The sequence below is a fragment of the Pteropus alecto genome, unplaced genomic scaffold, assembly GCF_000325575.1.
Source record: "Pteropus alecto unplaced genomic scaffold, ASM32557v1 scaffold50, whole genome shotgun sequence".
Classification (NCBI taxonomy): domain Eukaryota; kingdom Metazoa; phylum Chordata; class Mammalia; order Chiroptera; family Pteropodidae; genus Pteropus; species Pteropus alecto.
The window spans coordinates 6,079,475-6,101,838 of NW_006431918.1; the positions used below are offsets into that span (position 1 = coordinate 6,079,475).

Consider the following 22,364-nt stretch of genomic DNA (forward strand, 5'->3'; position numbering starts at 1 on the left):
TATACTACATTTAATAAAAATTTTTTAGTGTGAATTTTTACAAAGTTCATCTGTCACAGAAGTCACTGGCAGTCACAGCTCATTACATCATTAAACTCAAAGCTACTCTTAGTTCTCCAGGAAGTTTGGAGGCCAGTGCGGTGCTAACCACAGACCACACAGTTTACTGACAAACTATCTTGGGAGACTTTTTTCACAGATTTAGAGGAACGTATTTAAACTCTGATTAACTTGTTCACGTATTAAAGTTTGAATTACAGACCCCAAAAAGAAGAAAAAGATGTCCAAGCAGAAATTCAAATACAGGAATTTGTAAAAATTTAGTAAGCTTTTTATATACATGGTATAAGAAAGCTTTTATTGACTAAAGATTCTACAGAGGCTCCATATTGTCTTGGGGACAAATTCAATGTCCTCATTCTGATATTGAAACTAGGTGGAGTCTCATCTTATGTCTCTGTCGCCCCAACAATACTCATCACACGTTAATCATTCATGTGCCATGAACCATGCTGGACCATCTACATCAATTCTCTACCTATCTTCTCTAAAATAATGCAATGGTCGTCCCCATTTATGGATGCAGAAACTGAGACCCTGCGTGATAAGCAAATTGTTCATACACCCTTTGGGATACAAATTTCAATCATCTGATTCCAGAATGGAGGCCTAAGTTCTTTCTCCCCCAAAACTATCAGAACCTAGTTGCCAAATCCATGCCTTTTGAGTCCTACTTAAGCTGTTTGTCTTTAGGTGAAAAATATCTCCACCTTCTCTGCTTATCTTCCCAGTTCCAGACCATTCCTCGAAGCCTTGGAGCCACCACAGAGTACCCTGACTATACCCACAAACACCAGTGTACCCACTTCCAGCCTTGGGGGATATAGGATGAGTCTTCTCAGAGTTGAGAGATTATTAAGGAAGCAATATTTTGCAATCACAGACTTTAGAACTGTCTCTCTTGTTCAGCATTTGATTAGTCAGTCTAGCACTCCGCCTAACACTTTCTTTGTTACAGTCTGTGTTTTTGTATGTGTAAAATTTTCTTCTAAACGTGATGGCAAAGAGCTAATTTTTTAAATTGTCATATGCTTCCTTCTTTTTTTATACTTATTGGAAGAAACAAGGTAATTATTTAATAAATTTAACTTTAAAATTTCTGCATTTTTGTTTCTCACTATAGATAACTATCCATTAGAAGAATAATTTAACTTTTGGCTTGTCATTATATAATGATGAGAATAATCTACTTTAAAATAAAATAAAAATTCCAATGGAATTGCTGTTTTTTAAAAAAAACAATTATGGTTCAGAGTATTGCATAATGGAGTTTTGCTAATATTCTTATTAACCTCATATACCAAGAATCTTTGATCATGCAGGACAGGTTTCTAATTTTTTTTTTTTTTTTTTTTTGCCACCATCATAAAGAAGTTCAAAAGAATAGATTGGAGTTTTATCTTCTCTCTCTGTCCCTGGACACACTTAAGTAGATCTTCTATTAAGAGTGAACGTGCCAAAAAGAGCCCACAGGAAGGCTGTAGAATGGAGAGGCAACTAGATAAGCTACCTTAAGGAAAAATACAAGTTGCTTGTGTAAACCCTGGTAGACAGCCCACCAGCCGGATTCCCCACAGGCGACCTGTTGCTTTCAAGCCAGAAATGGGCAGAATTAGATGTTCCAGGCACTGGGGCAAGGCAACTGATGTACTTAACCATAGCCTGGGCTACAGCAGAAGACAGACCGATATCAGGTAAGGCTGATTCCAAAGGACGCACTGCAGGTTGGTCCCATGACTAAAAGGAGGATGGAGGGGAGGAATCAGCCACAGTCCTGGGCCACAGTCCTGAGGCCACATGGTGGTTTGAAGTGAGTTAGACCCTCTAATGGGCCTAGAAGCACCCCACCTTACATCCTAGGCCTCCGAAGCTGGGAGCAGAGACTGGCAGGGCAGGATATGTTCATCCAGGATTCCAGTAAAGGAAGCAACCGCTGTCTTCATGCCGTCATTAAGAGACAGATTATACCAGGGTGGAGCAACCCAGCCCCAACCTAAGGCCTTGGCAGCTCAACATTAGGGCTAATGTGGCGTCTGCCCTTCCAAAAAACACATTTCTGGGTTTGGGCAACCAGGATCCAAACACCTAAATCCTATTTTCTTCCCTTTTCTCTAGGTTATTTCCACATTCTAACTTTGAAACTCTCTTTCCTTTCTTATTGATAGGACAAAACTTTGGATCACAGGTGCTGCTTCTTCACCTTTGGAGAATTGAGGGGCGGAAAAAGGACTGAAGACAGCATGGCCTTGGCTTTGGGAGGTTTTTCGTCAACAGAAAGGGGAGCCCAGCATCTGTTCAATCGCTTTCGTTTGTCTGCTTACCCAGGGCCCATGGGAAGTGAAAAAGGGCAGCTGCTAAAGAATACCGATTTCATTTATGTATAGTGCCACCTTACTTAACAAAGCTATTTTGAACAAAGCTGGCTTCTGTTCATCACGCTGAGCTAAGTTCTCATCTCCTCTGTGTGAGTCTCTGCTGCCTCGCACACACGGGTCTCGCTGTCAGCCTGGAAGGCTCTCTGTGCCTCATCGCTGGGAAGGAGGGAGGTACCATGCTGGTCTGAGCACTACAGTGAGGGGGTTCAGCCTTCCTGTTACTCGACCTGTCCCCAACATCCAAACAAAATAACGGCAGCCCTAACCCAGAAGGGAAAGGCAGGGAGAATCCAGCCATCACATTTTTAGGTCTCCTGAATTTTTTCGACCTCTGCCAAAGAAGTTCTTAACTGTAGAAAGTGTTGTTGAATGCCTCCTCTTTGCTCAAGGAGACGTAACTATTTTCCATTGCTTGTGTAGCTTAGGAAAAGCTAGAGGGGGTTTTAAGAGATGTGTGAACTGGGAACTTTTGAAATCATGTTTCAGTATCAGTGCTGCTTACACACATGGACAATCCATGGTCCACACCACCCTACAACCCAAGAGAAACAGCATAGGGCAGCTTCAGGACAGTTCCCAGGCCTCCCATAGAACAAATCAAGCCTCTCAGTCCCTATTCACCCCATCTCCACCACCTGCAGAGGGAGCCAGAGAGCTCTGAGAAGTCCCTGCTGGGGAGAGGGCGGGTGTGGTTACCAGGCCTACCTAGGGGCCCATGGTCACTACCCCAATCTCCTGGGCCAGTTTCCTTCACCTGCACTTGGGGGAAGGTTAGGCAACTAGAGAATTTTCCTCAGCCAAGTAATCCAGAGAGGGATATGAGGAGTAGACACTCAACAAGAAAGACATGGGTCTTCAGAAGGAATGAGGCAGATGAATGTTTCTTTAAGTTAAACAGAAAGCATTAAAACAAACGAACAAACAAACGGACCGACAAAACAGAACTCAGGATAGAAGAGGCCCTGGGAAAGCAGCTAGTACAACCCTTGCAGGAAAGGAAAAGTCTAGGGCTAAGGTTGGCCTGTGGGCCAGCTTCAGCAGGTATGCTTTGTTTGGCAAGCAAAATATACTTTAAAATGTTTTATTCTTAATTAGTTGCCAACCTTTAAAGATCTGGAGATTTCATAGCAATAAATAAGAAAAGATTTCCAGGTTCCCTTGATGAAGCAGAAGATCTGGCAAAGATGGCTAATATCCAGGTGTGGGGCACAGCTGTCCTCCCCAGTTAACCCCCATCAGCGCCTGGCCCTCTTCCGGCTGCTATGCTCCCCGCTGGCCCCTGCAGCCATTGGCTTTGCTATGTTAGGCATGACTATTGTTTCTCTACCTAGTGTTTCACCAAGGGAGAGTTGACAAAAACCGATACCCAGTCATACCGCATAAGTCAGCATGTGGGCCTGGGGAGGGACCCAGGCCTCAGAAGAGTTTTAAGCTCGCAGGTGATTCTAAGGTTAGGTTTAAGAACAGTTGCTCAGGCTAGACCACAAATGGCAGATGACAAATTATTCTCTTAAAACTCCTCAGTGGCTCATTTCATTCTTTCTCCCTTTTTGAAGTTCTTTGTAATATCCCATCACAATCCGATTTTCTCCTATTCCATTCTTCGCAGCCTCTCACACAGCCTCACAGTTGTGTGTGGTTTTTTTTAGCTGCTTTCTTTTTTATTGAGTTATTTCTGTCCCTCTACTCTGAATCCCCCCTCCAGTTTCTCCATGTTCTTTTTAAAGTACAATGGATGAAATTAGAAACAATACTCTAACCATGAGTTTACTAGAGAATTCAGTAGAGGTATTTATTTCTGGTTCTTTCATGTCATACTTAATATCTCAGATTCACATTTTCTGTTCACAATGCTCTTTTTTTTTTTTTTTTAACTTAATCATCATCTGGTTCTATTTAACAAGAAACTCATTTGCAAACACCTGAGAAATCACACTCCAGGATGGAAAACTAATTTGGGGCAAAACTAAAGCCGCAAATATCAAGCCTCATTTTCTAGTTAGAGGGGATGTCGGCATTTCCCCAGGGCCATAACCAATATGCAAAATGAAAGAGGTCATATGCATATCTATAATAGTTTTAGTTCTTTACCTATAAATTAAGTAATTTACAATCAATAGGCGAGATTGTTTTTCAGGCAATTTGTAAACTAATTTGATCACTTTTTCTGAGGGTTGTTATTTAAAATTTTTGTTTGGTAGGTCTTTTTCTTTCTTTCCTGCCTGTTCTCATTAAGCCAATCCTCAATTGTCAGGTTAGAACAGAAATGCCACTTAGTGGAAGATGGAACTGGAAGACCAGCACGAAGCTTAGACAATCTCTAGATGTCATTTCTTTATACCCATTTTACAGATTAGGAATCGGAGGCTGGGAAAGCTTAAGCAGTTGGCCCACAGTTGACTGCCCACGCACGCAACATCGCCTGAGACCTGCCTCTGGCCGGCCCTTTGGGGAAGATGGAGCTTTCCGTGGCCATCAGTCCCTGACGCTGGACGCAAGACATCGTAGCAAGAAATCGAACCTCAGAGACGGCTGGAGTCAGGCTTTTGGTCTGGCAAGAGCAGAGACTACGCCTCTGTATCATTCACTCAGGCCTGAACCAGATGGAATGGGTATGCACACGAAACATTGATCATGACGTTCTGGAGCCAATTGATGCTGTTAAATGCTCCTTGGAACCCCTAGGGAAAAGCCAATGTTCTCTCACAAATATGTAAACCACAGAGAGACCTTTGCATGATGCCAGCTCTGTGAAGTTGGAAATCTTGTCCAGAAAAAAATATAAAAACGAAGTTGAACTTCAAGATTTCTTCTAACGATCCATAGGGGGAAAAAAAACCAAACCCCTTCACACTCCTGCTTTGAGGAGAAAGGAGGAAATTGAGGTCTTTTCGTTTTACGTTTGGTCTCCATAAAAATGTCTGCCCTCTTAGAGCGCAGTATGTGAAGATGGGACACGAAGGAGAGAGCTCGGGACTGACTCTGAAATCCCAAAGGCGCTGAGATCCCGAAGGAGCTCGGACGCGCCTCCCTCCCGCAGCCACGCCCGCGTCCCTGCAGGACTGGCGGCGGCGCACAAAGGTCCCCCCTCACCGTCCCCGCCCCCGGGCTGGAAAACACGTGTCTCATCTCATTGTTTCGGCCCAACAGTAAAATGCAGCTTCTTCCTTTTCTCAAAAAGGATCTGAGAGATTGGGGCCAGACAGGGCTACTCGGGCTGTCTAGGCCCGAGGTTCTTTGTGCATCCGTCCCGGTAGCACAGGACCGGTCCCCCAGCCTCGCGCTAGAAGCCGGGTGCTCAAGCCCCCTCCTGCAGTCTCCTGGGCTGTCGCCTCCTCGCCGCGCCAGCGCGCATCACCTCCAGACAAGGCGTGGCGGAGCGCGTCGCGAGGCCGCCAGCAGCTTGCGCGGCCTTTGCGTCCCGGCCACCCGGCTGGACGCCTGGCCAAGCCACAGATACTCACGTTTCCAACCGTCTCGGTGAGGTGCGCGCACTCCCCCCGCCGCGGGTCATTGGAAAGAAGAGAAAGTGCGTTGAGAGCTGCCTTTTAGGCAGGGAAAAGTGACAGGCAGGCGGCCAGCTGAAAGCCCCTCATTTTCTGCAACCTCACTCAAAATGCTCCTCGGGGCTGCCAACGCAGCTGCTAGGTTTAATAACTATGTCAGACAGCCCCTCCTCCCCATAAAGAGACACAAAGATGACAGGCTGGGGACTGAGGTCCGCACGTTCAACCGCAGTCACCCTACCTCAACCGGCGATGCCGCAGCTGCAGCGACGGCCCAGGGACCGAGCCGGGAAAGGTTCAAATGCCAGGTCTGACCTAGGAAATCTCCAGAAACCTCAGTTGTTTCCTATTCGCTCCGAGCATAAGTCTGATACTCTTCCCAACGGTATTTGTGAAGCAAACAAGAGGCGGATGCGTTTCCAGTTAACTTAAATAACCTGCGTCTCAAATGTAAAGGTGATTTACTTAAAGGAACCCAGCAAACCTCGATCCGCGGTCAGCTTGATTGCTGGGCATTGGTGGGATATCTTGGCACTATGCAAAGCGCAGGAAGCTCACGGAACTGTGTTTCCCCTCACGTTTTAGTGGCGCCCACGAACGCTCCTGCCTCTCCAGAGGACTCAGGCCAACAGAACCTTACAGTCTGGGGGTGCTCCTTGGCAGATCCTCTTTGACCTGGACCATCTCCCAAGCGCGGACAGCAACTCGGGAGCGATTGGATTTTATCAAGCCGGAAGGAATAAGTGGTTCTGGTTTGCAAGTGAAAGTGCTTTATAAAAAAACACAGCATATATAACTGATGCAGGGCGCACCGCGGCCTCCTCGGGGCCCTGCCCCACCCCAGGGCTCTTCCCGGCCCCGCCCAGCCCGCGGCACCTGCCTCTGCAGGGAGTGGTTTCCGTGGAAACTCCGGAGAGCTGGTTCTCCCTTCTGACACTCTGTTACCCTGACAACTGTGACCTAGCGTTAGGCGGTCCAGGGAAGGATGTCAATGGATGCCTGTTTTAAATCACAGATTCAAAGAGATTCACGAGGGTGGTAGGGCAGGAATAGGAAGGCAGTAATATTTGGGAATGGAGGCGGAGCCGCGCAAGCCTGCCTGTGGGTGGGGTTAAGCGTGCATCACAGACCCCTGGGTACCACATCGCTCCCCCCTCCCCCTTACCAAGCGAATTTAATGTGGCTTTACAATGAATTTCATCATCCTCTTCAGCATATTTATTTTTCTCTATTCTGCTTAAGATACTATTTAAATCATTTTGCTTGGACTGAGCTAGCTCCGTAGAAGTGAGGAGAGGCCTATAAAGATGTGTGGAGCAGAGGGGAGACCCCAGGGGAAAATATTTGACTGTGGATGATCTCATGCACAGGAACTCAAGAATTGTTCCAAATACAACCTTGAACCACCTGGTTATGATGCACACAAAATTAAGCACCTTATTTCTGGTGAAGGTTTGGATAGGGAACACAGAAGGGTGGATGAGACTATATATATATATATGTGTATATATATATACACATATATATGTATATATATATGTTAAAAATTTTAATGTTCATCTGTCATCTTGTTACTTTTGGATATGTACATTTTATATCCGTCAAACCACAAATAGGTGTGAAAAAGTAAAATGAAATAAGTTAATGAGTTTTGTGTGAGACATAGCAGGACTGCACACACATGCACACACACACACACACATACACACGCACGCACAAACTCCATACTGGTTTCTCCTCACTGTATCAGTGGCCTATTTGAATTAAGATTTTACTGCATACATTACGATATGATGATAATTCATCTCTGAGTTGAGAATTTTCATGCTGGCTGTCAGCTGGGGGTTTCTCTCAGCTCCTTAAGGTTGTCCACACTTCTTAGGGACCCCCTCCATCTTCAAGCAGTAAGGACACATTGAGCCCCCCTGGGCTTTACATCTCTCTGACTTCCTTTTTTGTCTACTGGCTTTTAAAGGGCTCACATGATGACATTAGGCCCAACCAGATAATCTACCTTTGCCACCTGAGGTAACAGTCATGGGAATAATATCTCATCAAACTCACACTCAAAGGGGAGATTATACAAGAGCGAGGGTCATCGGGGGTCGCTCTTAGACTTCTGCTTACCATTCCATAAGACCCTGCCATTCTATTCCACCGTATTCACCCAAGAGCAATGAAAATATATGACTACAAAGACTTACGGGGGGATATCTAGATTCACTTTATTCACAAGAGCGAAAAAGCAGTAAGAACTCAAATGTCTATTAACTGATGAATTAATAAAACGACTCGTGGAATATCCATTCAGTGGCAGGAACAGACTCCTGGCAGGCACGCAAACACGGAGAAACCTCAACAGCATGATGCTGAGCGAAAGAGTTTAAACACTGTTGGTTCTAAAGCCTCGGGAGTATTCCAGGGGAGACGTGAAACCAAACCCCATACAAGGAGGACAGGGAGAGATCAAAGAAAAAGGCAGACCACTCCATATCAGTAGGTGGCAGGTTTCACAAGCAGCGGAACTTATGAGGTTTGTGCAGAAAGATCTCTGCACCCGCCCACAGCAACCTTGAAAGTGTATATGAAGGCCTTAGCTGGGTTCAGTCATGTACACTGCCAGGTGGCCTCAACAACACATTAACACATTACTATCTCAAAGTTGTGTCGTTGGGGCAGCTTCCGGTGGGAAGGTAAGTGGAACATACATTCCAAGGACAGGGGAAGGGTGTGGAGCCTCCGTTTTCCTGGGTCCAGCTCTCAGGTCAAGTGGCGGTCACTTCCTCTCGATTACCCCTTGCAACAAACACAAAGACTACCTACTGTATGATTTAATTTAAATGAAATTCTAGAAAAGGCAAAACTATATTAACGGGAAGTGGATCGTGGTTGTCAGGGGATATGGGGCTGGGGGAAAGGACCGTTTGTAAAGGGATGCAAGGGGACTTTGTGGGATGATAGAAATGTGCTGTATCATGATTGTGGTAGTGATTACATGACTCTAGACGTTTGTCAACATTCATTGAATAGTACGATTAAAATCAGTGAATTTCACTGCATGTAAATTATACCTTAAAAGATTATAATTTTTATATTTTATCCAGCATTTTAAGGTGTTCTTTATTGGGAATTTCTTTACACATTTAACTTACAAAATCTATCTGACTATCTTAACAGCGTCTAAATGTGCCTGTTTTTTTTTTAATTCATAGTCATTCGGTTATTGAATATGTCCTCTGTGCTCAGCTGTAAGCTCCACATGGACAGGAGCGTGTGTGTGTTCACCTCTGGACCCCAGCACCTGTCTCATAGTGGGCCTTTGATAAATATCTGTTGAATAAATGATTTAGCCCCCTCCCTCAGAGCAATGCAAACACTGGAAAATCTGATTACATATCTTTCCTCCAGCTGATCTCTAGTTACGTTCAATTCCATTACTAAATCCTTTTCTAGGCTATAATTGCAAGTTGGAGTTAGAAACCTTTCATTTAGCCTCATTATGTTATAGCAACCACTTACCCTGACTGCCGTTATCTGGGCTGGTAGCCCAGGTACATCCAGAGTGTTCCCACGGGGCTGAGAGGCGAGGGGTACAGAAGCCGAGGGCAGAGCCATAGGCTGCTCTGACTGACTCCGCCAGTTTCCTGCCATTTCCAGTCTTTTGTCACCGCAGACTAAGCACCCTATTTCACATCGAGGCTTAAATTCAAGGTTTTCCTTTTAAGGCACACATGATTCATCCAAACTCTAAAAAAATGTATTTGTATTAGTCAGAGGGCAATGCCATTTAGGAGCAGGTGAGACATTAACAGAAGCCAAAGAATGCAGTGTCCTCTGGGCTGGAGCTGGCAGCACCCTCAGAAGGGATGGGGGGCCGGAAAGGCACCAGTCACATCTCCGCTTAGGGAACTAAGTAGGCCCTCCATTCATTTGACCTTTGCCTTCAGTTACTTATATATAAATGTCACAGCCACCCACCCTCCCTCTTCCAAGTCAGAACTAAGGTACAAAACTGCGAAGTTCTAAAATCTTTTCTGATTATTGTGATCTATCAACAGAAAAAAATCATGTGAGAAACAGGCATTACTCTTGCCTTTGTTCTTAGTATACATATAAGCACGAATTGTGTGAATTTGGTGGGCCCTCTTAAAAATAATAATAAATAATAAAAAATAATAAAATATAATAATAATAATAATATAGCGCATTGGTTATTGGCTCCCCAGGATCCATTCCCCTCCTGACAACAGGACCTCAAGTTTCCAGAAGGAATTTAGCTTGGATGGAATTAAATCCACCCCACATTCCAAGAGTGAGCCCTGGTAGGCTTAAACCAATTGGCACAGCTACCTGTGTCCCCAAGTCACCTGGATTGGCTTGGAGATGGACACTAACCTGGTCAGAGCCAACAAACCAGAAGATTTTTCTGGGGCTTTTGGGAAAAATAAGCCATCTTTCTCTTGCAGTAGTTCCGGGAGAAGAAACCATTCCTTTTACTCTGGATGGTGTGATGTAAGGATGGGGATTTTGGAGCTTCTGCAACCATTTTCTCCTGTAAAGGAGGTATCGGACCTGCCTTGGGGGCCCCCTTGTGGAGCGAGAGGATAAAGCCAGCACCGAAGGAGGCAGTGCCAGGAGGAGAGAAGTCTGGCCCTGGGTGGCATCTTTTGAGCTGCTGGTTCAAAACTAACCCCAAATAAATGCCTCTAGATTTTCAGTTATCACTGAATCAACAAACTCCCTTTATCGTATAAGACAGCTTGGTTTCAGTTTTCTGTCATTTGTAATAAAAAAATAAATAAATGGGACATTTAAAGATCCTCAGATTAAAACTGGAGTGTCATTTAGACATCACTTCAAAGTTCTTTTTGGCCTGCTTTTTCATAGACTTTTTGTAAAAGCTTCACAACCAGTTTTTCAAGCTTTCGGACTTCTAACATCCGGACACCAAGTTGACTGCTGCCTGATGTCTGGACGCTCGGGAATTCCAACTGACCCGCACTTCATAAGGCTTTTCTCCTGCTATTCGGCACAGGATATGTGTGCAAATTCTAAAAACAAAAGCCCTCGAAAAGGTTAAGGAGAATGACAGGTAGAGCCGGGACCCAGTCTGGGTCTGCAGCCGAAGTCTGTGTTTTTCAGCAGTTCTCCATATTCTTCTCAAGCCGAGCCTTTCCGCCACAGCTGACATCGGTCCAGTGTTTCATCTAAGTAACAGCCGTTCGTTATCACCTTTCCCTGATAGGACTGAGGTCACAAAGTCTTGACTGTAAGCGAACCATCCCGTTCACTGTAAGATCCCTGTTCATATTGCCTCTATTTGTATTTACTGGTTTGTAAAATTCAGAAATTAAATCAGAACAGGCAGAGTACTAACGTGCTGTAGATATTATTCTGCGTAATAGATATATTTCCCCAAGAGCGGGGAGAAAATCGATTGTTAAATAAATAACAGCTGACATTTACTGAGCGTTTCTCTGTACCAAGCACTGGACTCATTTTTTCCCCATGCTTTACCTCATGGAGCCATCTCGGCAGCTCACTGCAGCAGGCTCACGGCACCCATGAGGAAGTTTGGCACAAAGCGATTAGCACACCCCGGATCCCAGGGAATATAAATGGCGAAGCCAGACTTGAGCTCAGGCGACCTGATCCAAGAGCCCCTACGCGCTCTTTCTTATCGTAAAAGTACATTGGAACCTGCTGGAAAAGGGTTTTGAAAAATCCATTCAGGGAGAAGAGAAAGGTTCAGTTCTGAAGATCTTTGTACCATAATTCTTTCCATTCTATATATTCAGATTTTTATCAGGTTTTAAGTGTAAGATACTTCACATTGTTCACCCAAGACATTTTGTGGCACTTATAACACTTCATTGTCAAAGCAACAGTCACAATATGGTAATCCTTAGAACTTGGAAAAGGTGCATATATATCATGCTCTGCAGAAAATAAGAGAGAAATGAGCATTTCTGCTATCAAAGGCTTTTGTTTAAAAGAAGAAAAGAGGCACTTAGCTCTTTAAGTCATAGAAGCTTCTGTCATTTTAGATAAGCTGCCAGCAGCCACCAACCAGAGTCCACGAGAAAGGACAATTGCGGGGGTGAGGGGTGATGGGGAGTGCAGGGAGGGCGTCCTTGTTCAGATAAGGGCTGCACATGACCAAAGCAGGAAATAAAATAACCTGAGAAGGACTTTGGATGATGATGATAAAGATGCTGATGCTAATGAGACCGTTTGGCCCTTCATTCCTTTCAACCAACAGTAGCCTTTGTTGTTTTCTGGGGACGCTTGGTGCCATGATATTTGCAGTCTGTGATTCTCCACTAGAACCAGGTTTGCGGGCTGTTCCAGAGCAGGTGCTGCAGGGCGGTGGAATCTGGGGCTGGCCACCCAGAGCCTGGGGGTGGCTTCCTCCCTCGGGAGGCGCTCCGCTGCTTTGCGAATGCCGTGGGCTCAGGGCTTGCTCTCAGCCTTACCCTGCCACGCAGCATCTTTCCATCCTCACTCCTGAAATGCTCATTCCCAATAGCTCAGACCGAAGTCAAACACCTGTCACGCATCTGTCTACACGCTGCCACTGAGTCCATGAAAACAAAAAACAAAAACAAAAACACCAACCAAACAAAAAACCCTCTTAAAAAGTTAAACTAATGGGAGGAAATCACCCCCTTGAAATCTTCCCTTCCATCTTTCTTCTGTTGAAACTGTTTTTTAAAAAATATAAAGCTCCCCCAAAATGTATTAAATAGAATCTGATTTAGAAAAATTCCATTATTCAGAAAGACTACAATATTTTTTTCTTTATTATTATTTATGCCTACAGTACCTGGTCTTCCTCGGTGGTCTCCCATCCAAGTACTAACCAGACTGATGCTGCTTAGCTTCCGACATCAGATATCTGTTTAGGGTAGCATGGCCATAGACCACAGGCTGTGGCTACACTGGTGTGAACCCAGGACCTTCTGCGTGTAAAGCAGATGTGCTAACTGCTACCCTATGGAACCACGTCTGAAAGACTGCAGTTTTTAATCTGTAATTTGGCAAGTTTGATGGCAAGTTGACATCACGCTCTGTCCAGCAGTGTCCAGAAAATCCTGTGAGCCATCTGCAGCTCTGAGACCTTGGCATTCACAGAGGGGCTGGGGACAGCCAGGAGAAGCAGTATTTGGAGAATGTCAGACTCAAGAGGCTTCCAGACTTTCATTTATGGTTTTGAAATATAGTCCAACTGGGTAGAGAGGGCAGTGACCTGCTTCATTATTCTGCAGTTTCTGACACTGCTCACATGTCAGTTTAAACACAGCTGGAAATGAGAGCAGATCTGGAAGTAGGAGCCCGGCTCTAGGGAACTCTTGGTGGTGCTACAATGATCAGAAGAGACATATCCCCTGGTGCCCTGACTGACAATCTTCCAAGATTAAATTCAAGATTAATTGAATGTCTCTCTCTTTCTCACATAGCTCAGACTCTCTTATTCTGTCTGCATGATGAGTGCACGTGGGTCGTTTTCTCTAAAACACAGCTTCACTCACTCTCCATGCTCTCCCCAGCCCGGGGCAGCCAGGGGGCCTTGGTGGACTTCTGGGGTCCTTACATCTGTCACCCCCCCTCACTGTGAAGGGCCTGTGAGTTCCCCATTGCTGCTGTTCCACACATGGGCCATTCCCTGGTGTCCCTTGAATCTCTCAATCAGCAAAGATGCTGCCTGCCACGCTTGCTGAAAGTCTCATTATGATTCTGGCAACATCTGCTTGGCGTGTCCCTTCTTTAGTATCTGCTTCAAAACGACTCTGTCTGGAACATATGCCACAATCATTTTCCTAGTCAGTTTTTTCTACTTCACTTTTCTTTTGAAAATCATAATGATGGTGACACATTTAAAATCCCACAGTATTTTCCAACTAGTCCGTGTGAGGAGGAAAGAGGATGAAAACTCTCATAGGTATCTACCATCAGGGCCAAGAGCTTTGCTTATCAACACATGTGAAAGTGCATCAAGAAAATAGCTAGGGTCATATCTGTGTGTGTGTGTGTGTGTGTGTGTGTGTGTGTGTGTATGTGTATAAAACAATATCATTGTTGAAAAGTAACAAAAGAAATTTTAACAAGGAAAAAAAGACCTGTTCTTCTTCCACGAATGCAGAAACGATTTTGTAAGTGCGTATTCCATTCCTACCGTTGCCAGATACACACTCTTTATGTGGTAGATCATAGAATACATGCAATTTTATTGGCTGACATAGGAATTCCTATCAACAGTTAGTTCTTTCTCTGAATCTTTCCCATAGCATATCATAGACTCTGTATTTCTATTCCAGCGATTATTTTCCTGTACCACAATGAATATTTGTGTATCACTCTCCCCTACTCCTGGGAGAGAACAGATTATATTTATCTTTTACATTGTTAGCATCCGGCGTTGTGTGTCTGGTACATAGTTGGCACTTGGTAAATGCCTTTCGAGCAAGTGATTATAAGTACAAAGCATAGGAGCAGATGAATCTAGACTGAGATTATTCTTGTTTGGGGGGCTGGGCAGAGTCGAGACCACGGGATCCTAGACACTTAGCACTTGGGATTAGAGAAGAGGTACTGAAATTTTCAAAAAGCATGACCTTAGTAAATTCTCAGTAAGATGTAATCTATCAGAAAGATGCATAGTAGACACACAAAGAGGCTGGGAAAGATGAACCCACTTGACCTGGTGAGGCTCAGCTCTTGGGCAGAGGTCTTAGGTGGACTTGCTGAATCACTGGCCTTGAGGACTGCTGACTGCTAAATGTGGTTTGAAAGAACCCAGAGCACCCATAGCCTTCAGCTCTAATTAACCACAGTGATGAAGAACATACGATTTGAAGTAACTAATGAGGCCCGATATGATTATCAATCTCAACCTGAGTCTGCACTGTGCAAATGATTCCAGTTCAAGAAGAAGGGCAACAATGAAAGGAAATTAAATTTCCTTGTCAGTGAAATGGTCTGAGAGGGATTCTGGGAAGATGGAACTGGTGACCACAGAGATTTTAGATCATGCCAGATTCCCTCGTAAGAACAGAAGGAGCAACTGAGTAACAAAACCGAGAGCCCATGGAAAACCTTTACAGTGCGACTGGAAGTTAAGCCATCCCCACAAACCCCAAACTACAAGCAAATCAGAGCAAACCACCAACAGCCCCAGGTCTGCATAGTAATCAGTGTCTGTGCAGAGGAAAGCAGAGGGAGGCAATAGAGCATTTGACAGATGGCTGAACAGGAGAATCTCCAAATAGCCAGTAAGTGTTCGCTGGAAAGCGTGCTGGAACAGTTTGAGAGTGGCAGCGGAAACTAGCAGGGGGTTGTTCAGTCCAGCAGTGGGTGAATGCAAGGGGTCCATGGTAAGCTCCCCTAAACTCCCAAAATAGTCCAGCCAGGGCCTCTTTCCAGCATACAACTCCTCGTGGAGGAGAAACTGTGCAATCAAAATCGAGCAAGGCAGGGACAACAAAGACAAGGGAAGAGAAGGCCCAGAGTAAAGTGGTAGAGGGGAACAGAGCCTGGAAATCTCAGAAAGCAAGCTACACACACACACACACACGCACGCACGCACGCACATACGCACGCACGCACATACGCACGCACGCACACACTCACAATCAAAAAACGAGAGGGAGCTCTGGGAAGGTAAAAGTTAAGGAAAACTAATTTTTCTTAATAATGAACAACAGAAAAATAAAGTCAAATTTCATATAACGTTCTTAAGAGGGGAAAAAAGGGAATAAATGCAGAATAACATTACTACATTAGAAAAAATAGTCTTTAGAAAAAAATCACAAGTATAACTTTCTCTTTCAAAATGAGCTAAAAGATCCAGCTATCTTTATTGAAAACCAATGTCCCACTGGCCATTGCTGTTCATCCTGTTTCTCATCTTTAAAAAAGAAAGCGCTTTAAATCATACATTTGAAAATAATTTAAATAGAGAAAGAAAATAAATCATTAGGTTTTAAAAATGGAATTTTTGCTATAAAGTTAGACCGCCCTCTTTAAGAAAAACTGTTAAAATAAGAGATTCCCTTGTTCCTCCAAATCACTTTGAAACTTCAAAGGCAAGCTGTTTTACTTTGGAGATAAAAGCAGGCTCTTTAACACAGAACATATTATAATCTCTTTTGTGTTCCCTACGGAGAAAAAATACAGGGCCGGTTTGGTAACCAAACCAATGCTTCCTGAATTTGCAATTAGTGGACTGTCCAGAAGAGGGCACTCGTTCCTCAGGCTACTCAAGGGAGCCCCTTGACAGGGCGGAAGCTCAGTGAGTAGCTAAGGACAAAAGAGGCACCCTCCACCTGGAGGACTGAGAGTAAAAGGGTAAATTTTTAAAAAGCAAGAAAACTCAACATTTAATGCTGCCTCTCGTAATCTCCACAGATAGCCTCTGACTTGGCCGTAACTTGTCACGGACAGGTTGAATATTGCATTATAAAACATAAACTGGAAAGCACCTGTTTTGTTTTGTTTTTTTTTGTTAAGATACTGTTTGCTTATGTAGTAATGCCATCCTAGTAATGCCATCCTAGTAATGCCTACTTATTCAACAATCAATTTTGCCTGAGTTATGTTTTCTCAGAATGAGATGCACGCAGGTGTTGCTGAATCCAAAACCAATATATTTTAACATGAATAACATGTTTGGCGAAACGAATGTATCAGCATAGGATAATGGTCAGCACTCAGCACTCCCCTGAATCATGCACTATGTTCTTATCCCTGGCTTTGTTTTATAGTTTACTACTGAAAACACATCTCTTCCACATGAATAGCTTTACTCAAATAATTATGCTTTTAAAAACTCAGAGCCACTTTCATGGTCTATTTTTCAGAAGACAGTAAATATTCCTCGGCAAACACAGAGACAAGAACATCTCAGAGCAAACACACAAATGGAAACCCCAACCCTTGTTTACTTACAGGTCTTTATGCTCCTAATATTGACATTAGTTTCTTAGGTCTCCTGTGCATTTTCTTTTCTATAGCAAACAACAGTACTTTAATCTATAAGGAAGCAGGTTTTGCTGCTCCAGAAAGATGAGTTAATTGTCCCCCCTGAGGACACAAAAGCGAACAGTGCTGAAGAGCTGACGGGCTGTGTTATGGGGAGCAACTGGCCTCGTTAGCAAAACAAGCTCCTTTGCATAAGCCGTAGAGATACATTACAGAATCCAGGAGAAAGAACCAGAAAGGGAGACAAACAATTGTAAGATTACAGTGTTTGAGGATTCGGCTACAGCTTTTTCTTAGGGTCTGTTTGAAAGTATTACGTCGAACTTCAGTATGCCCTTCCAAAAGGTATTTTTAGCAGCAATTACGTTAAAAGCTTTGAGCTCCTTGCAGTTTTATCTATACAGATATCTCTTGGCCTAAGCGACCTTTAAGGTGTTGAATTAAGTGAGTCTCCTCTTCAAAAGCAACAGGTTCCATCTATAAAGAAAGCGGCCACACTTTGCAGGGCACAAGCTGGAACACATTTGGAAAAGGCAAGGTACGTTTGATAGGAGGACTGCGAAGGTGCTTTTGGCTGTCATTTTCTTCAGTGGGGTCAACTGGTCAGGAAAGGGCCTGTGAAGGCTTGACAAAGGGCTCAGCTGTTCCTGCCACCCTGCTCCCAGGAGGGTCCCCAGGAGAAAAACTCGGTGGCAGGCATGCAGAGAGCCCACCACCGCCCCAGTCCTGCTCGACTTCCTATCTGGATGGACTAGGGAACCGGGATGAGGCCAGGCATCCCTGCCGCCAGCACCCCCAGGACCAAAACTTACCCTTCCCTCCAATCGCATCCTCCATCAATGCTGTTTTAAACTTCTGGTACTTCCAATTCATTGTCTAGTTAGTGCAGGAGATTTTATCCTCAGGCTTCACAGAATGGGAAGCATCAGGGTCTGGAACCCCTGAGGTCATGCGTGAGAGGTGTAGTTATAAAAATGTCCTTTCTTTTCCCCTAAGAGGATGAGCCTTAGCTTTCATTGGATTCTCAGAGGGATATCCAGCTTCCAAAAGGGCATGTAAACCATCCCAGAGGGACTGTGAATGAACTCGAGTCAGAGAAACTGCACTGGCTGAGTGATAAGCCCTGCTATCAAGACCTGATGGTAGTCTACGGCCAAGCCACCCTGAACGTGCCCGATCCCATCTGATCTCAGAAGCTAAGCAGGGTCAGGCCTGGTTAGTACATGGATGGAAGACCACCTAGGAAGACCAGGTGCTATAGGCGTAAAAAATAAAAATAAGGGATTGTAAGCTGACAAGGTCCTTGCAATCTGTCAGAAGCTAAGCAGGGTTGGGCCTGGTTAGTACTTAGATGGAAGACCACCTTGGAATACCAGGTGCTGTAGGCGTTAAAAAACAAAACAAAACAAAATAAAACAAAACAAAAAACCTGATGGACAGGAGGGCCAAAAAGAGCAGACAGAGCTTCTTGCAGCATGTAGATGACAGAGGACACTTATAGGTCATCTGGTCCAATTCCTTTATTTTATAAATAAGGAAACTGAGTCTCAAAGCCACAGGTCAGGCATCAGGCTAGCACCTGGGTCTCCCAGCTGTCAGTTGGGGGCTCTTTCCATAATACTGCTCAGGACCATCAGGCAATTCTAGTTCTAATCCTGAGGTTGTGTGAAGATGGGGCAGGCAAGAAATGACCTCTAATATCATCGGAGTTGTTTTAGACTTTATCGGGTTTATAAAAGCAGCATATTGTTGGCAGTGTGGACTCTGGAGCATGAGTTTGAATCTTGATTCTGTCTCTTTTATGTGTCTTTAGGAAAATTATCTAACTATGTGCCTCTGTTTTCTTGTCTGTAAAGTGGGAATAATAATAGCATATACCATTTAAGATTCTGCTGTAAGGATGAAACAGGCAAATTTATATATTCTCTATTCTATATTATGCTTTAGAATGGTGTCTGGCACATATTAAGCACTTATCCTCATCTATTATTAATATTTTAACAAGCATTTATTGAGCATCATTATATTCAAAGCATTGTGCCAGGCACCAAAGACACAAAGACAAAAGCTCCAATTTAGTTCCTCTAGTCAGGAGTGCAGTGTGGGGGAACCACAGTTAACTGAAGAATATTCTGACAAGAGCCTCACTAGTGGTTGGCCCAATGCACTTGGTAACTGAGAGGGACACTAACACACACTTAGTGTCTTAAAATTTCCCTGAGCCTCAGAATGCAAACCTATGCAGGTAAAACGATGGTATGCTCTCCGGGTCTACCTGCCAAGGGACCCTGGAGGGACTGAGGGTCAGCAATATGCCAATGCAGACATTAGCTGCTCTGGCTGCCAGGGGGCAGGACTGATGGGAGCTGCCAAGTGGTAGATTGGGGGTGGAGGTAGGAGTGATGTTGGGGCGAGGGCAATGGGCTAGGAAGGGGCTGCCTGAAAGCCAAATATGGTAAAAGCTGCCAGGATATCCTGGGATCTGATTATGCCCCAGAGTTAATGAGCCGACAAGAGCAAAGACACAGAGAAGCAGAGCTGAGATTAAGACATACGCAGTCTGGGTATATTTCCTTCATGATGCCTGTGTACTCTGTATTTCCTTTTTGAAGGCAAACAGCCAAAGCCCCAAGGCTACCAACACTCTGGGTAAAATTTAAAGCCCTCTGTATTAGTGAGGGTTCTTCAGAGAAACAGAACCAATAGGATATATATACGTGACATATATATATGATTTATTTAAAGAAATTAGGTCATGCTGCTGTGGGAGCTGGCTGAAATTTGTAAGGCAAGTGGACAGGCTAGAAACTCAGACAGGAGTTGATGTTTCAGTCTTGAATCTAAAGGCTAGAAACACAAGCAGAATTTCTATGCTGCCACCTGGAAGCAGAATTTCATCCTCTTTGGGAGACCTCAGCTTTTGCTTGTAAGATCTTCAACTGATCAGACGAGGCCCACCCACATTATGGAAGGTAATCTGCTCTACTCAGAGTTTACTGATTAAGATGTTAATCACATCCACAAGATATTTTCACAGTAACATATAGACTGGTGTTTTACCAAACAGCTGGGCACCATTGGTACCACGACCTAGCCAAGTTGACACATAAAATTAACATACCCTCTGACTCACAACACTCACCAGACTGTAAGGCCACGTGTAGTCAGAAGGCAAGGGGGAGCCTTTAAGTTTAAAACCCTAGCAAATCTGAACTTTTTCTTCCAACTCTTAGCTCACTTGTCACCTCCTCCAAAAAGGTGCCCACTACCCTGTGCCATGAGTTATGTGCTCCTCCTCAGTGAAGCCAGTATCCACTTCTGCTCCTATGACCTTGTCAGTTTGGGGTCATAACGCTATATCTATTGATCCAAAGCGAACAGCCTCGTTCCCCTGGCCTAGCTTCCACTGCACCTACTACTATGCACAGTAAGAGAGGAATTCGAGTCTGACAAACCTTGAAGCCAAGAGACACTAACATCTGAAATGGCCGGTGGCTTGTATATTCGTGTTGAACATTGACCTTATCAAAACACACATCATGCCCCAGTAATGAATACTACTCTTCTATGTAATGTGCTAATGGAAATACATATTTTTCTTATTCACCATCAGATAGCAATTATGAGTCACATCCTCAGGACTGGGGTTCAAATTAAGGATAGTGATGTGGAAGATTCCAGACTCAGTCCTTTGGGCTTGTCGGTTGTACCTTCCTTCACCTTAAAAGCATTTCTTGGGTGTCGACTGTGTGCCAGGAGCATGGTCCCAGCCCTCAAAATATTCATGACCTAGGGCTCAGGATTTCACTTATATCTTCACAAGGAAATGCCAGATTCACTTGATATTTTACCATAAGGAAATGGAGTGCATTTTAAGTCAAATTGTCATGCTTTTTCATGACCTCATTTTTAAATCTGACAGAGCCAAAGCTTTGGGCATGACAAAGCCTTGGGCCGCTTCTCTTACAGAATGTGGTGCCCACTGCCAGACTGCAAACTCTGAGGCTTTAACTACTGCAGACTTAGGAAAACCGTAGGCAGTGAAGAAAAATTCCCATTTCTCTAGCCAATACTTCCAGATTGAACTTGAAACCCCAAGAGAAATACAGAAAAGATTTCCTTTGTAATTATCATAAAATTAGCATACAGTGGAATTTTAGATTACACATAGAAAGAGAAGTCTGGTGGGAATGTGACCGGCACCACCACACAGGGGAGCAGCTTGTCCCCATCTAAATAGCATGAATGGAAAACGAGACGCGTCAATCAATGGCGGATGGCTAAATTGTGGCAATATTCATACATCAGAATACCACATATCAGATAAAAGAACTAAGATAGATGTGCATGTCTTCATATGGATATATTTGGAAATACTCGTGTGAAAAAAAAAAAAAGGTGCAAAAGGCTTTTTGTACCGAAAAAGGAACAGAAATACCATACAGTACAGTATATAAATATATAATCAATAATGTATATTTCGAAATGATAAAACTATGGGTGGAAGACACATGCCTGCTTCTGAATCATTACTTCTGGGAAGGAAGGAAGAGGAAGAGATAAACGGGATGGCGGACGAGGACTCCAAAGTTAATTATAAAGACGTGTTCGGTGTTAGTGTTTGGCACGTCGGTATCTGTTGGATAATTTTTTGTGTGTGTTTGAGCATTTTTTTGAAGAGTGTCTAGGAAGGAGTCATGGCTAACCCCACCCAAAGTAGAACTGGAAGACCCGCCTCCCCCGACTCCATCTCTTTGGCTCCCTTACTCTATAAGACAGAGAAAGAAAAACAGGAGAGCGAATGCAACTTTTCAACTGAGAAGTTTCTGAGTATTTTTTGGCAGAGATGTCACACGTAATAGGTGATGGTCACCTACTCGTGAAACAGATGGCAAGCACTGTCAGAGAGGGTTCGCTTGCCGTCCATTGAGCGCATTTATCATCACTTACTGGGAGGGGTATAGACTGAGGCCTGTGACTCCAAACCCTGTTACTGCCCTGATCCCTACGGCTCGTCTAGGTCAGTGGTTTTCACATTGGAGTGTACACCTGTCACTCGTGGCTTGGCTGCCCAAGCCTGATTTGGTGGGCAGGGGCGGGAATGGTGGGGAATGGGACTGGAGTTATTTTTCATGCTGCCTTCAAGATGCCACTGCTGAGAGCGGCTTGCAGGCTGCATTCTGAGGACAAGTGTCAACATTCTGGCCACTTTTCTAAATACCTGCCTTCATCGCTTCTTTAAAAAAAAAAAAGGGTAAAAAGGAGGCCTGGCTTACTGCTGTTGAACATGAGACCTCAGAAACCAGGGCAAGACTCACCACCCAACCTCATGGGGAAAAAAAATACTGGACTAGTAGCCAAAATGAAGGTAGATTATATATCTAGTTAGAAATGGAAGCGGCGAGTTTCCACTGTAAGTGCCAGAGGCCACGGTCGCAAGGTA

At 44.2% G+C, this 22,364-nt stretch overlaps 1 protein-coding gene and 1 pseudogene across 2 annotated transcripts in view; one reads left to right on the forward strand and one right to left on the reverse strand.

Annotated features, from left to right (window-relative positions):
* Positions 1-9,609, reverse strand: part of TRIM2 (tripartite motif containing 2) — a 120,820-nt gene extending 111,211 nt beyond the window's left edge. Inside the window, exon 1 of one of the 2 annotated variants that reach the window (XM_025042644.1) lies at positions 9,461-9,609. In XM_025042644.1, coding sequence (XP_024898412.1) covers positions 9,461-9,592 — 132 coding nt within the window. In that variant the 5' untranslated portion in view covers positions 9,593-9,609. The remainder of the gene's footprint in view (positions 1-9,460) is intronic. The other variant, XM_025042648.1, reaches the window with a different exon arrangement.
* Positions 9,610-18,066: 8,457 nt separating this feature from the next.
* On the forward strand, positions 18,067-18,185 carry LOC112475214 (annotated as a pseudogene).
* The last annotated feature ends 4,179 nt before the right edge of the window (positions 18,186-22,364 follow it).